This window comes from Polistes canadensis, unplaced genomic scaffold (genome assembly GCF_001313835.1).
Source record: "Polistes canadensis isolate GaletaPanama2010 unplaced genomic scaffold, ASM131383v1 scaffold_317, whole genome shotgun sequence".
Taxonomy (NCBI): Eukaryota; Metazoa; Arthropoda; class Insecta; order Hymenoptera; family Vespidae; genus Polistes; species Polistes canadensis.
Genome location: NW_014569864.1, coordinates 148922 through 163410, shown reverse-complemented (window position 1 = coordinate 163410; position 14489 = coordinate 148922). Strand labels below are relative to the sequence as shown.

At 32.0% G+C, this 14489-nt stretch overlaps 1 protein-coding gene and 1 long non-coding RNA gene across 2 annotated transcripts in view; both read left to right on the top strand.

The window, feature by feature from the left end:
- Nucleotides 1-1582: 1582 nt before the first annotated feature.
- LOC106791546 (solute carrier family 12 member 8) lies at nucleotides 1583-5384 on the top strand. The gene is made up of 10 exons (XM_014757230.1): nucleotides 1583-1845; nucleotides 1955-2135; nucleotides 2208-2353; nucleotides 2420-2651; nucleotides 2725-2926; nucleotides 3014-3248; nucleotides 3328-3645; nucleotides 3719-3874; nucleotides 3952-4130; nucleotides 4219-5384. The coding sequence occupies exons 1-10, from the start codon at nucleotides 1657-1659 to the stop codon at nucleotides 4376-4378; spliced, it is 1998 nt and encodes a 665-aa protein (XP_014612716.1). The 5' UTR covers nucleotides 1583-1656; the 3' UTR covers nucleotides 4379-5384.
- A 2015-nt stretch (nucleotides 5385-7399) lies between these two features.
- Nucleotides 7400-14489, top strand: part of LOC106791547 — a 99657-nt gene continuing 92567 nt past the window's right edge. The window contains exons 1-2 of the long non-coding RNA XR_001382193.1: nucleotides 7400-7527; nucleotides 9145-9278. This is a non-coding gene — a long non-coding RNA (uncharacterized LOC106791547). The remainder of the gene's footprint in view (nucleotides 7528-9144; nucleotides 9279-14489) is intronic.

Sequence of the window (14489 nt, the reverse complement as noted above, 5' to 3'; positions counted from 1 at the left end):
ATCACGACGTTTTTTAAGAAAATTATTATTTCTAAAGCATATTTTATAAACTTTTATGATATCATACTATTTTTTGGGGTCYGTAGAGTATTCCGAGTGCTTAAAAGTATACAATTTATTTCTAGAAGTATATATAATTAATTTTTTAATGAGTGATTAACATCTAGGTTAATAGGTCATTACGGTCATCTATAAAAAAGTATTTTCAGAAGCTTTTTTGTATATTTTTATGAAATYATATTATTTTTTAAAGTCTGTGGAGTATTTTGAGTGCTTAAATGTTTACAATTTGTGTCTGGAAGTGTATTAAATTAATTGTTTAATAACTGACYAATGACTATTAAGTTGGGCGTCTATTAAGAGCTGATTGGTTATTATCAACCAATCAGCGCTCTTGTTTTCAGCGGCAAACTCTGTACCTCGAATACCTCTTTTATCATCATGTGCTCCTGTTACAAATGTTTCAGTTTTGTGACGGGAGGAGAACGATTTAAACCACTGTTTAAATCCCCGGAATATCTGGATTCCCATTGGATTTTAGAAAAACGTCAAAATTTTGATTCGAGGGTGGCATTTAAATGCCTTTCACAATATATATACATACAGTAGATATATTGTATGCGATAGATACATTTAATAATATTTTTCCAAGTTATTAAATATTATTTATTAATGTTTATATAACAAGTCTATAAAAAAATGTCGATAATCTAAATGATAATAATTTATTACAAAAAAATTAAAAAGAAAAATTTGTTCTTCGGTGACCAGTGTAAGTCTTTTAACTTTGATGATAATTTGGATAATAATTTGTTTACAAGCAAACATCTCAGTATTATTTTCTGGCATTAACGTTGTTTTCCACATTTTTATATATATGTGTATTGAATAATCTTTTATTCTTCGTGATTTTTAAAGAGCAAATGTGGGAAAGTACTGTTAGTTGCTAGTTCATTCGTTTATTTCAGTGGTTACAGTGGTTATTAATAAATAATCACGGGTTATTATTAACAATTATGCGAATGCTAGGAAATATTTCAAGTGTGATATCAGCGCTCATTTTTGAATATAGCGCATGGAAATCTAATGTAGTTAGTTGCTCCACAGTCAAATGTAGATTATTATAGAAAGCAGCATGATTGCTTTACGTTGGAAATACACGTCACCATTTCGTGATATCTTTTATTTGATAGCAGTGATTTAAAGTACTGATATAGAAAAGAAGTTCTTGAGCATTATATTACGAAATGTTATTGTGCATAAAAATAATATTGAAAACTGTACGTCTTTAGTGAAACATATTTCCTAACCTATAACAAAAGCTGCTAGCGTTTACACATATTTAAGTTTTGATGTGTTAATAGTATGAAAAGTGTCAAGTGTTACGTTATATTTTACTGAATTATATAAAATTTATTCATTTGGATATGTATTAAACATGTACTGTAAAAAGATTTTATTTAACCTATACATCAAATGCATTGCAGCTTTAATGTGTAATAGTTAATACATTATAATTTATTAGGCAACTCTTTTTACATTTATTTTCAAAAAGGATTCTTCTTTTTTTGAAAGTGGAGCAAATATTTTTCTTAGATTTATTTCAATGAGAATTTTGTGACTGAAGGATTTATATTAATTGTAATATTATTAACAATGGGACCAAATAACGAAGATCAAGTTCCAAATAGAGATCCTAATGATGAAAGAAATGTTGACTGGTCTAGATATGGTTTACATAATACAGAAATGCAAAGAAATTCACAAAGAAATAATGGAAGTTATGAAGAATTTAGTTCAGAAATGTATCAAACCGGAGCAAATGAATTGTTTGCTCAAGAATATGTGAGTATTTGATTTATAATTATTTTACACAATTATTGTAATAATATAACATTTTATATATATATATATATATACAAGATCTTATTTTTGTAATATTTTGTATTATCAGAGTTCCGATCCATGGTGGAAATCTAACTTTTTCATATCGCAACCGGTATTATTTGGTACTTGGGATGGTGTTTTTACCTCTTGTCTTATCAATATTTTTGGAGTTATTGTATTTTTAAGATCTGGTTGGATAGTTGGTCAAGCTGGAGCATTAAATGCAGTATTGATCATTTTTTCTACAGGTAATAGTAATAAGATAATGTAACGCATATAAACATCTTTATCTTATATCTCATGGAGCATTATATTTGCAGTTAGTATTGCACTAGTAACCGTATTATCTGCAGTGGGTATATGTGAACGGTGTAGAGTAGAAAGTGGAGGAGTCTATTTCTTGTTATCTCACGTATTAGGATCAAGATTTGGTGGATCCATTGGTCTTCTGTACTGTTTTGGACAGGTTGGAAATAGTTTATTTAATAGTTATTAAAAAATAAAATAGAATTTATCACAAATTTTATTTCAGGCTGTGGGTTGTGCTCTAAACGTTCTAGGTTTTGGTGAATCTATGGCAGGTTTATTCGGTTTGGATACCGCTTGGGCACAGAGAAGTTTTGCTTGTGCTGCTGTTATTTTATTATCTGTGATTAATGTAGCAGGCGTTAAGTGGGTTATTAAATTGCAGTTTGTACTTCTTTTGATATTGCTTCTTGCCGGAATGGATTTTATGGTTGGAAGTTTCACGCATGAAAACCCTAGTAAGATTATTTATTAAGTTATGATGTATATATCTATTTGACAGATAATGTATATAATTAATTTTATTAACAGATGCTGGATTTGAAGGATGGTTGTCTGGAAATTTACGAAACAATACTTTTCCTGATTACCAAGGCGGCTATAGTTGGTTCACGGTTTTTGGTGTCTTTTTTCCAACTGTTACCGGTGTCTTAGCTGGTATTAATATGAGTGGTGATTTGAGGCATCCGTCAACTGATATACCACATGGTACATTGGCAGCTTTAGGAACTGGGTAAGAATTGTTAACAATGAAAAGTATAATATATATATAATTAATATTAAATGAAATATAATATATATATGATGGATCAACTTTCAGAACAGTACTATATCTTTGTTTCTCGCTATTCTTGGCAGCAACTTGTACTAGAGATGCTCTTCTTACAAATTTCATGATTGCGTCAAAGGTTTCTGCATTATCAGTACCTCTTCTGGCTGGTCTTTATGTGTCTTCGTTTAGTAGTTGTTTAGGTGCAATGTATGGTACACCTCGTGTACTTCAGTCTATTGCTAGTCAAAATGTTATTCCAGGAATAAGTTGTTTACAAAGAGGAGTAAGTAAAATGTTCCTATAATATTTTACAAGATTTTAATTATATAAGTAATAAATTAATTGTAGAAATGATTTTTTAGAGAGGACCTAATAAGGTGCCTATTTATGCTATGTTGGTCGTAGCTGCAGTAACATTGACCTTTATCATTACTGGTAGGATCAATACTCTTGCACCTATCGTAACCATGCCCTTCCTTTTAACATATGCGTGTCTGGATTACGCTTACTTTGCACTTGCTCAAACTTTTGACATTCGACATATGAGAGAACAAAGATTTAGAACGCAGTCTCCAACGTTTGATCGCAATTATGGTTCTGCTAGTAGGAATAATTCTGTAACAGAAATAGACAATGATTTAGATAGTTTATTTCCTGAGAGAATAAGGCATAAGAATTTGGTGAGTCTATGTTTGCTTATTAAAAATACATATGATAAACTAGATAAAAAACGAAATGTTTTATATATAACAGAGAAGCTCCAGCATTTCTGAAAATAATGGATTTGTGGATTCATCACCGAGTTTAGAAGAGAACAGTACAACTTCTGTCGAACGAAAAGTTCATATACATAATAAATTGGGGAATTGGTATAGTCCTTTATGTAATAGATGGTTTTCACTTTTGGGTGTAAGTAGTCTATTAACAAATATACATGTCAGATAAATTATAAAATATGATGTATTAGTCTTTAATGAATTTTACAGTGTTTGGTGAAACTATTCATTATGTTTCTGGTTCATTGGGGCTATGCTATTGCAAACATTGTTGTCGTTTTTCTTGTATGGAGCTATGTAGGTCATGCTAATCCAGCTGTAAAGCCTGGAATTTCAGCCGAGTTTCAATTCTTCAAATGGTTAAAAACTGCGTTGTTAAGACTCATGGGGTAATTGAACTATTTGTAATTAATTAGTAATATTTCGAATATTTGGAAATCGAATTGTGCATTTTGTAAATATGTTTCTTCGTTATAGGAGAAAAGTTTATGATTACGAACAAATCGTTGTAACACCTGTACCACCAGGTGTGGAGGTTTGTTCTGCACAATTGAACGAAGAAAACGAGGATTTCGCTGGAAGGCGACGATATCATCAAACGGCTACAGTTACAGGTCAATACGTAAACGTCGATTAGATTTCGGTTAATGAAATTTGTTGCGGACATTCTCTATTATTCGATAGGAATAATTAAATTTCCACAATCTTTTATTAACGTTACAAAGAGATTTTTAATATATGCATAATTTTTGTTTAATACGTAGAATCAAAACACGCTATATGAGATCAGAAATATGTGTCATCTATCTGCATCGTATATGTGTATAAATTTACGTTACTTTTCTTGTAACACAGATACATAGATACACACCTACATACAGCTAATCTAATTAAAATATATATTCGTGCACTAAAAAATATGTATCAAAATGCGTAAAACGTATTTGATCGTTGATTAATCTTACTTGGTGAGAAAAGTGTTAGTAGAAAAGGATCATTTTCATCAATAATTCGATGAGTACATAAAAATAATTGAAGCTTTGGTATAAGGAGTTAAGGGATGAAAATGTTTTAACTGGGATTGCAAGAAATCTTTATAGTTAATAACAATCTGAATAAATTATGAATTAATCACTTAATAAATTTAGCATAAGATTAAAAAACTATTTATGGATCAAAATATAAAGTTAGGATCTAAACAAAGTCGAGAATAGTACAATAATGTCATGATACTCGAAGTTTGAGATGCTACCAGTAACTGAGGATATATAATTAATATTGTATTTCTAATAGCTTGGAATAAAATCAATTACACGCACAAAGAATATATGATGCTGCCAGAATTATTGATGCATTTATAATGAATCGTAAATAAGGTCTCCGTCTTTCGATGAATTGTTTTAGAATTAATCCCAGCTTTAGAATGAAAGAGATTATATTTATTCTTTTATATTAAATATAAAAGATCATTATATCATATTAATCATAGATTAGAGAATCGTTTGTATAGGAGCAAACGTAAAAAAAATTGTAATAAGTACTAAAATATATATATATATAAGTGCTCTGTAAATAATAATTAATAATATATTTATATATAATTTAACATTTTTATAAATGTCAGAAGAGTGATGAAAGATACAATCAAGATAAATACATTTGAAGAAAAAAATCAATGAATGCTTTTCAAACATCTATCCTTCATTAATTATTAGAGTAGACAAATATTTTACGCTTTTACCTTGTTGTATTTTTTCGTGTTAATTTACGTATTATTTCAATTAATGTAGATGAATATATTTTCTTTTTTTAATTAATTAGCTTTACGTGATGAAGAAAAATATTCCAATATACAAATATATAAAATATTTATTTATATATATATATGAATTTTTCTTATTGTTTTTATTTTAAAAGTTAATCCTAAAATATTTCCCACGTATTCTGGGACACCGTATATATATGCAGCTCATCCAGTTGTATCATAACACGTTATCGGATTTATCTCGTCGATGTATTTCAAATGGAATTACACGTTTGTTGCACACAATAGTTGGAATTACTTGATAGAAAAAAAAAAAAAAAGAAAAAAAATATATTGGATTATTAACATTCGTTAATTAAAATAAAATAATAAATTGGTAGTAGTATAAAAATACATGCACGTAAGAGTATAATTGTAAAGCGAGACGTAAAACATGACAAGATATCTAACAATATAATTAAAGGTAAAAGACAAAAGGTCTTGAAGAGATTGCAGTATGTTGAACAAGTGCACTTAAAGTACACACGTTGATATTTGCCGGTACTAATTATTTCGCATTCTGATGCCATAGAGCATTTTAACACAATCACGTAAGAGTTTCGTGTATGTGAGAGGGTTAACCACCTCGGGCAACCACGAGATCAACTCCCTACCTTGGTAGCTTTCGATGCATTTACCGACAGAAACTCATACACGTTTAAGTTGCGGTTTAAATGAACGTTAAGTTAGTAATAAAATAAACATCTTCCTTGATATTTATATCGTTTCTCTTTCGTATAATCGATCAATTTTTATTTTTATTTCAATCCATAAGTCGAACGAATTTTAAATATTAATTAGTCGCGTATATATATATATCAATAAATAAAAATATTTAATCTAACCGATAGATAGAGAGTAAATATATATATTTTAATAAATATTAGCGGTTTTAATATACATTAACGCGAAGAAGAAATTTAATCGACCGGAATGACCACCACACGTTGTACGTTTTGACGAAAATTTATATTATCTCATTATCCACGTGCGTTTGACATACGAACGAATGCTATTTGTTGTACGGTATTAATAATAAACAACACGACGGATTAAATATTTATAATCAGTTATGCGTTCGGTCAATCATCGCTACGACTGATTGCTGCGTATATCTACGTCAAATTTTCTCTAATTAATATAGGATGTCAATAGGTATTTTAGGTACTTGGAGCATGCTAATCAACTGATATCGACGTAATCGAATCGTTTGATATCACACGATATAATAGGGATGGTTACCTTAAAAATTACATGGAAATAATCGATCGAAAAGATAGACAAAAGGTATACCTATAAGTAAAAATTCTATCTTTAACAAAATATCAAGAATAAAAATTCGAATAGATTGTGATTTGTACGAGAAATGATGATGGCAAAAGAGTTAATCATCGTACGGCTTGTTCATCTTATTTTCGTTGATAAGAGAAATAAGAGGAAACGAACGTGTCTGTCGACTAGCCACAACAAGATTTTCTACCCCTTATTTTTTTTTCCTCCCATGACATAAGAAGAAAGCACTTCATTAATATACGGTGGTATCCTACTCGTACGTGTTCGTTTAGGTGTCACATACTGGCTCGAAAGAAAGATAAAGGAAGATATATAGAGATTTGAAAGAAAGAGAAAGAGAAATAGAAATAGAAAGAGAAAGAAAGAGTACAGTGTGTGATGGTAGTGGTAGGACGATGGAATACAGGGGATGATGGGTGACGGTTTCGAGTGGTAGGTGGAGGTTTCAAATAGAGGGGGTAGTTTTCACCGGTGGAAGCTTGTGGAAGAGAAAGAGACAGAGTATATGGCGGTGGGGTTGGATGCCCGGTGTGGGATCTAGTCGGATGCCGGATTCGCAGTGGAAACTTCAGTACGCGACCAGCCACCGACGTGTGTTTACGGTCGGAGCTCCAGCGGAAGCTGTGAGGGCTGTCTGTCTGTCTGTCTATTTCCCTTCTATCTCTTCTAAATCTTTATTTTTCTCATCGGTGAGAGAAACAACAATTTTGCTATATAATTTGTCTCTCTCTCTCTCTCTCTCTCTATTTTTTCTTTCTTTTTCTCTTGTTATTTTATTCGAAAACAATGTCGACGATCATCGAATCATCATCATCATCATTATCATTATTTTCTTTTACTTTCTTACTCTTTTTAATTTTTTGTTTGTATTTCCTCGTATTTTCTCTTTTTGATCATTTTGTTTTTCATATATATTATTTTAATTATTATTGTAATAAATCTACGATCATTTTCAAATGTAATAAAAGAAAAAATAGGAGGGAGTTGATGATTTTTCGAGAGATCGATGAAATCAATGCGAGAGAGAAAGAGAGAGAGAGAGGAACGTTGATTCGTGATCTCGTCAATGAATTTTTAGTGGAATACTTTGACAAATATTTTTTATATATCACACTGTCTGTCTGTCTTTCTGTCTGTCTATTTGTTTCTCTCTCTCTTTCTCTTTTATGTCGTTATTAGAAAACGTCGAGCTTCGAAGGGAGAGGGTGGTATAGTGAACGCTCGAACCACGTGGCCTTTGGTTTCTAAGTTAGTGCGTTAAAGCAACGAACTTAAATCCATTAGATTCGTTTGTTCATGATTTTCTTGTTTTTTTTTTATTATTATTATTATTATTTTTTTAACGATGATACATCCCCTTGTCCTCCGTGACGTGTTGAAAACTTTTTTTTTGTCGAAGGGGAGGAGGAATTATTTTCCCTCGTTATTATATATAACCATCGTCTACGATTTAATCAACATTTCGGAGGGTGTTCGTCGATGTTCCCATTGTTCGATTATCAAAAATGGAATCTTGTTTTTTTTTCTTCTTCTTCTTTTTTTTTTGGATTTCTTTCGGGAAAAATCATGTGATTAATGGTGGTTTGACAGTGTTTCCATGCCTCTTCCCCTCTCTCTCACCCCGGGTATACTTTTTTCTTCTCATAGCTTTTGGCCAACACACACACACACACACACACACAATGATACTATACGAGAATAATAGAATCGTCGATTCGTTTTTATTTTCTCTTTTTTTTTATTTATGAGAAACGAGGGAATAAAAAGAAACGAAAAGAAAAGAAATGAAAGGAAACGGGGAGGAAAAAACAAAAAGAAAATTGGTGAAGGGGGGCTGGGTGGTGGTGGTGGTGGAAACAAAAATGGGAAGTTAGGGAGGGTGGTGGGACCATGCCCCCCGGTATAGGGAAAAAAAGAATCTCGTTAATCTCGCGAAGAAAAATGTCCTATAGGAAAGAATCGTGGTAACGAGGTGCACTGTAATCGATATCGCGTCGATATTCTTTTTTTAGAACATTTAAAGGGTCATCGTTCGCATAACAACACCCCTTTTACTTATTTAAATATATTTCGTGTTAACAAAGAAATTAGATAGAAAGAGAGAGAGAGAGAGAGAGAGAGAGAGAGAGAAAGAGAGAGAGTTGAGAGAAGTGTAAAAAAAAAATAAAAAAAATAAAATGTACTCCTACGATTTCTCGAAGTATGGGAAAAATGATTGAAATTTTGGCGGGATTCGACAATAGGAGAGAGAGAATCTAAGAAGCCCCCTCCCCCCACTCCACCCCACCCCCCTTTCGTGTGTGTAGAGATTATTCGAAACTTCTTGAATAAGAACGCGAGGAACGCGCCGCCTTTACGGGACTTTGTTCGATGGTGGTAGTGTGCTCTTGGTGGTGGTGATGGTGGTGCTGGTTTGCGGTATAACGCTTAACCGATGTTGGTGAGCAAACGGTATTGCTGGAGAAGTGTAAAAGTGTTAGTGGTAGTAGTAATAGTAGTAAGCTTCTTTGTATAGTGTATCATTGATAGTAATAATAATAACAATAGTTTTAATTGTATTCATAGTTGTAGTAGTAGTAGTAGTAGTAGTAGTAGTTTAGTAGTAGCAGTAGTAAGAGTCTACGATGTTGTCAGACGAGTTCATGAATGAACGACCACTTCGCTTTCACGCGCGAACGCTAATGGCTGTTCTTTCTAAAGATGATGATGATGATGATCTATCTATCGTAATATATTGTATCCAAATTAATCGTCGATCACATAGCATGACGTGAATTAGTAGTAGTGTTAATGATGACATTAAGAAAAGAAAAAACTTTTTAACGTACTTTTTTTTCTTTCCAAGCTATTATTATTTATTAATACATTTTCTTTTTGTTATTTTAATTACTACTCATAGTCATGACGAGAACAATAATTCATTTGAAACACGCTAACATCGAATTAAATAAGGAATGATTAATAATTTTGAGAAATGATAATTATTAAATTTTTATTAAGTGATTAATTTAAAATATGATTTTTAAATGACGTAATTTATTTTTGTTTTCAAAAATAAATATATATAAGTAAGATCGATTTTTAAAATTAACTTTACGTAACGAGAAAATTTTTTATTACAGAAATTTCTTTATGGGGATATTTTTATATGTCTCTCTCTCTGTGAAGAATGACTATAATCAATTTTTATGTCTATAATAAAATCACATAGGGTTATAGAAATTTATATGCGCGTTTCGGTTGGACATACCTCGTTGGGGTAATAACGTGCTTTCGTTGTCGTCGTTGTCGTCTTTGGGCAAGATCGTAAACTCACTTTTGGATCATGCACGTTTCACGTTGCGTCAGTTATACGATGGTGTTGAAATTGCGACGACACGTATATCCTCCTTTATCGTTTTCCAACCTCTCCATGGAATAGATACTTGCATGATCGTTGATATCGTTTCTGGATGTCAGGTTTGTACAAGGGGTTGTTGCATCAGGATATCTGAGGTGTGAAAATAACAAGAAGATACGAAATACGGAATATTAATCGATGAAAACCATAAGATAAAATAAATAAGTAACAAATAGAATTGCAAAGAAAATAAGAAATTGAAAAAATCCGATTAGGTTTACCCATACAATAAACATAGACGTATTTGTGATAATACGATGAATCATTCGATGAACGAATGAACGAACGAATGAACGAACGAACGGTTGGCGACGATTTTAGATGTTAAATCTGAGTTAATATCGCAAGGCATTATGGTAATAATGACGAATGGCCCAATTAACCGTTGTACCTAGTTAATTCCGTTTTATGGCAGCCCATCGTTCTTCGCTTTTAACGATCGCATAATAGTAATATACCGATAAGTTATATCATTTTGAAAAGCGCCACGATTCCGCAGCCCGTTAATAACATAATCTCGACAGTTATGTTCTAGATTCGTTATTAGAAACATCGGAGGAACCTGAAGAAACGTAACTTAACGTAACTTTTTTTTAGAAAACATTTCGAAAACCAGAGAGAGAGAGAGAGAGAACAAATTATTCAAAAAATCCAAATCATTTGAGAAACGATTAATAATCCAACGTAATATTCATTTTATCACACTTTTGTTTTTAATCAAAACTCGACATATACCATCGTAACATTAGATAACTTTGAACTTATCTTATCTAATTATTTATTCTGATTTCCGATAGAAAAAACAGAAGACCGGAGATAGCAATTGACACTCAGAATCCTAACTAATTCTTCCTTATTTTTTTCTCAACATTCCTATCCGTCCCTTATCTTTCTTTCCTATCATATCTCTTTCAACTGTGTCAGAGTTCTGTTCGTTATACAAATTCAAACTGACAAAGGGACCGAACAAAAGTTTTTTTCGTTCGAGCCCTACTCTCGAAACAATGGGCTTCCCACTTGCCTTTTTGGAAATATTTCCACTTATTCACCCTCGTCACACGGTACCTATCTACCTTCCCCGTTCTTATATTTTTTTTCCTTTTCTTTTTAACCCTCTGCCAATGCGTTGAAAGTATCACCGACTACTGGGACTTCAAGGGAATTTATCTCTCTCTCTCTCTCTCTTTCTAAAAACCCTTCCCTATTCCTTTCTATCTCCCCCCCTTCTTACCTTATGAGAGAGTTCATCTCGATCGAATGTATAACTCGAGTGGTACTCGCTGCTACCGTATGGTGTCGATGGGAAAAGAAAGGAAAAGATAAAAAAAAGAAAAAATAACACCCATCCATCCATCCTGGGTGACTTTGGCTTCGAATTCACCTGAGTGCACCTGCACCTGCACCTGCACCCACGATTTTCTCTCTCTCTCTCTCTCTTTCTTTCTTTTATTCTTTTATTATTTTATTCTCTTTGGATGAGATACACGCTTGACAGAAGATGTCGTTCCACAAGCTTATTAGAATTTTTCGTTTGAAATATCTACTTAATTGATGCCGTACTTCTTTTGCCGCAAGGGAGACGAATGAATAAATAGATAGAGAGAGAGAGAGAGAGGAGGGGGGAATGGGAGGGGGAAGGAGAAAAGGTAAAAGAGGACAAACAAAGACGGAAAAGAATGTCTCTCCATTATCGTAATTAATACCATTACAATTAACGCGTTGGGAAGGGTAGTTCGTTCGCGGAAAGAGCTTGAATTCCTTTTACAGTACTTTTATCATATCTCTAAGCGGCTTTTCCGAGCTTTATATGTATTTTTTTTTCTTTTTTTTTCTTTTCACGTGCGTGTATTTATATATATATATGTGTATATATTTATATTTATATTTATATACCTAGCTAAAAATGTTCTTTCGAAAATGTTGCATTTATTGAGTCTACGCGAGGGACGTGTTCCGTTTGTTTGTTTGTTGGTTGGTTTGTTTGTTTGTTGTCTCGTTTTATTCTTTTCTATTTTTTTTTTGTTTTAAATCCCCTTCTTTTCGTCATCTTCGTTCATCGTTGGTGATGGACTTTTTACGATTCGTATGGCCCGTTTTTTTAGTTGAGAAGATTACTTTCCTTTACTTTCATAAGTTTAAGATGAGATTAATTTTACGATTTTAAGTGTTTCGTCCTTTTTCTTCTTCTTTTTCTCTTTGTAGATGTAAAATATATATATATATATATATATGTATATCATTCTCGTCTTTTCAATTGTCTACATTTTTGTTTTTTCTCGATATTCATGCGCAATGAAAGAAGAAGGAAGAACACGGCACGGCGTTTTGTAGTTGTCCGTAAAAAGAAAGACTTGGAAAAAGAAGAAAAATATAAAAAAAAATGGATGAGAGAGAGAGAGAGAAGAGAAACATTCCATTTCCAGCATAGTAATCTACCTAGCCGAGAAGAAAATCGGACGGTAGCGAGACTCGCCACGAGGAAAACCTTTTCACGTGGATTGAATAACGTTAAAACCCATGGAACGACGACTTTTAACGTTTACATCGTAGGAAATGAAAGTTTCCTACGACAAACAATGCTTTTCATGGATTACACTCTCGCGAACATATTATTATTTATTCCTCACCACGTATTTTTTGTATTTATCATATTTTCCATAAAATAATAACAGTAGTAATTCAAAAATGAAATTCTCAATAATTCGATGAATTTCATGAATCTTATTATCGATCTAAACAAAATTAAATAAATTATGGCAATATATACTGTAAATCAAGAATACAAATTTATTGAGATAATTTTCAATTATGATTTATTCTAAAACGTTGATTCGCGTTTTTTAATTCATTTATTTAATTATTATAAGTCAAGAAGAGATGTGCATTCGAACAGCTTATCCTTGTATTCAATTTTTAACAATTTTTTTTTCACAAAAAAAGAGAAAGTCTTATTTCCATCGATCCTTATGGCTGATCATACATGTTCGTTATTCATCGAGAAACATATCTCAACGAAACGTCAAATTATATTTTACCTTTTATACATCGAATTTAGATCTAGGACGGTGAATATGGCACGGGTATTAGTTTCATTTTTATTGTATACGTGTATATAGAAAGTACATGTAGATATGCTTGCTTTGATTATGGTACATAAAGTTACATCTGAGTCTCTTATCATGAGTAATCAAATGAATTTCATTAAATTGCATACGTTTAATGATATACCTTATTTTAATACGGTCTAATGTATTCAATAAAAATTCACGAACATTTGTAAACGTATATATATATATATTTTTTTTTTTTCACACAAATATACATACATACATACAAACATATGTTTGTACAAGTCATTCCCGCGTACGGTTCTTTAATTTAAAGAAATCTTGTAATGTACCTTGGGCGTGTTACGTGGACAAAAAGTAACGCGAGTATTTTAACAAGCGTATAAATTCTGATCTTCGTTTAAACGTAGCGACGAGGCTTGTAAAAATTCTCGAGTTCTCTCTTACACACTCTCTCTTTCTCTTTATTTTTTTTTCTTTCTTTATTTCTCTCTCTCTCTCTCTTTTTTTTTTTACTTTCAACACGCGCAGTTGCGTTTAGTAAACGTCAGAATATACTTATTTGTTCTGTCTTCCTTGAAATGTGCCTTACGAGAATACGTTAATTAAAAGTATATTTTAAACGATGTACTGAACATTGAGGACAAGAAAAGAGAAAGAAAGAGAAAGAGAAAGAGAGAAGAAGAAGAAGTCGTATTTTCTCGAATTATCACAGCTCTCAACTCGTTGAACGTCTTTCTCCAAGTAGAATAATCTCGTTTTAGTCAGACCAGTAGATAACTCCTGCACTTTTATAGGCATCCTGTTCTTCTTCTATGGATCTACCTAACCATAGATAGGTTTAACCCTTCTTTGCATGATGATGGAAATTTCAATCATAATATTTAGTCAACAAAAAAAGGTACTCAAAACCCTTGTACTGTATATTTGTTGTTGCTGGCAACTTTTTAAGCGACTATTGCGTACAACAAAACGCAGTTGTCAAAAAATAGCACTAGGATTTTTAAAAATATTTTTCCTTTAATCTAGAGCATTAATTATATCACCCTGATTTATTTTAAAAAAAAAGAAAAAATCATGCAAAGAAGGGTTAACCAGTTAATTGTGTCGATCATTTTGCAAAGTGCGCCCCAGTTTGTGTCACGATAATCAACCGATGACGGATATAGTCGTCAAACACAGA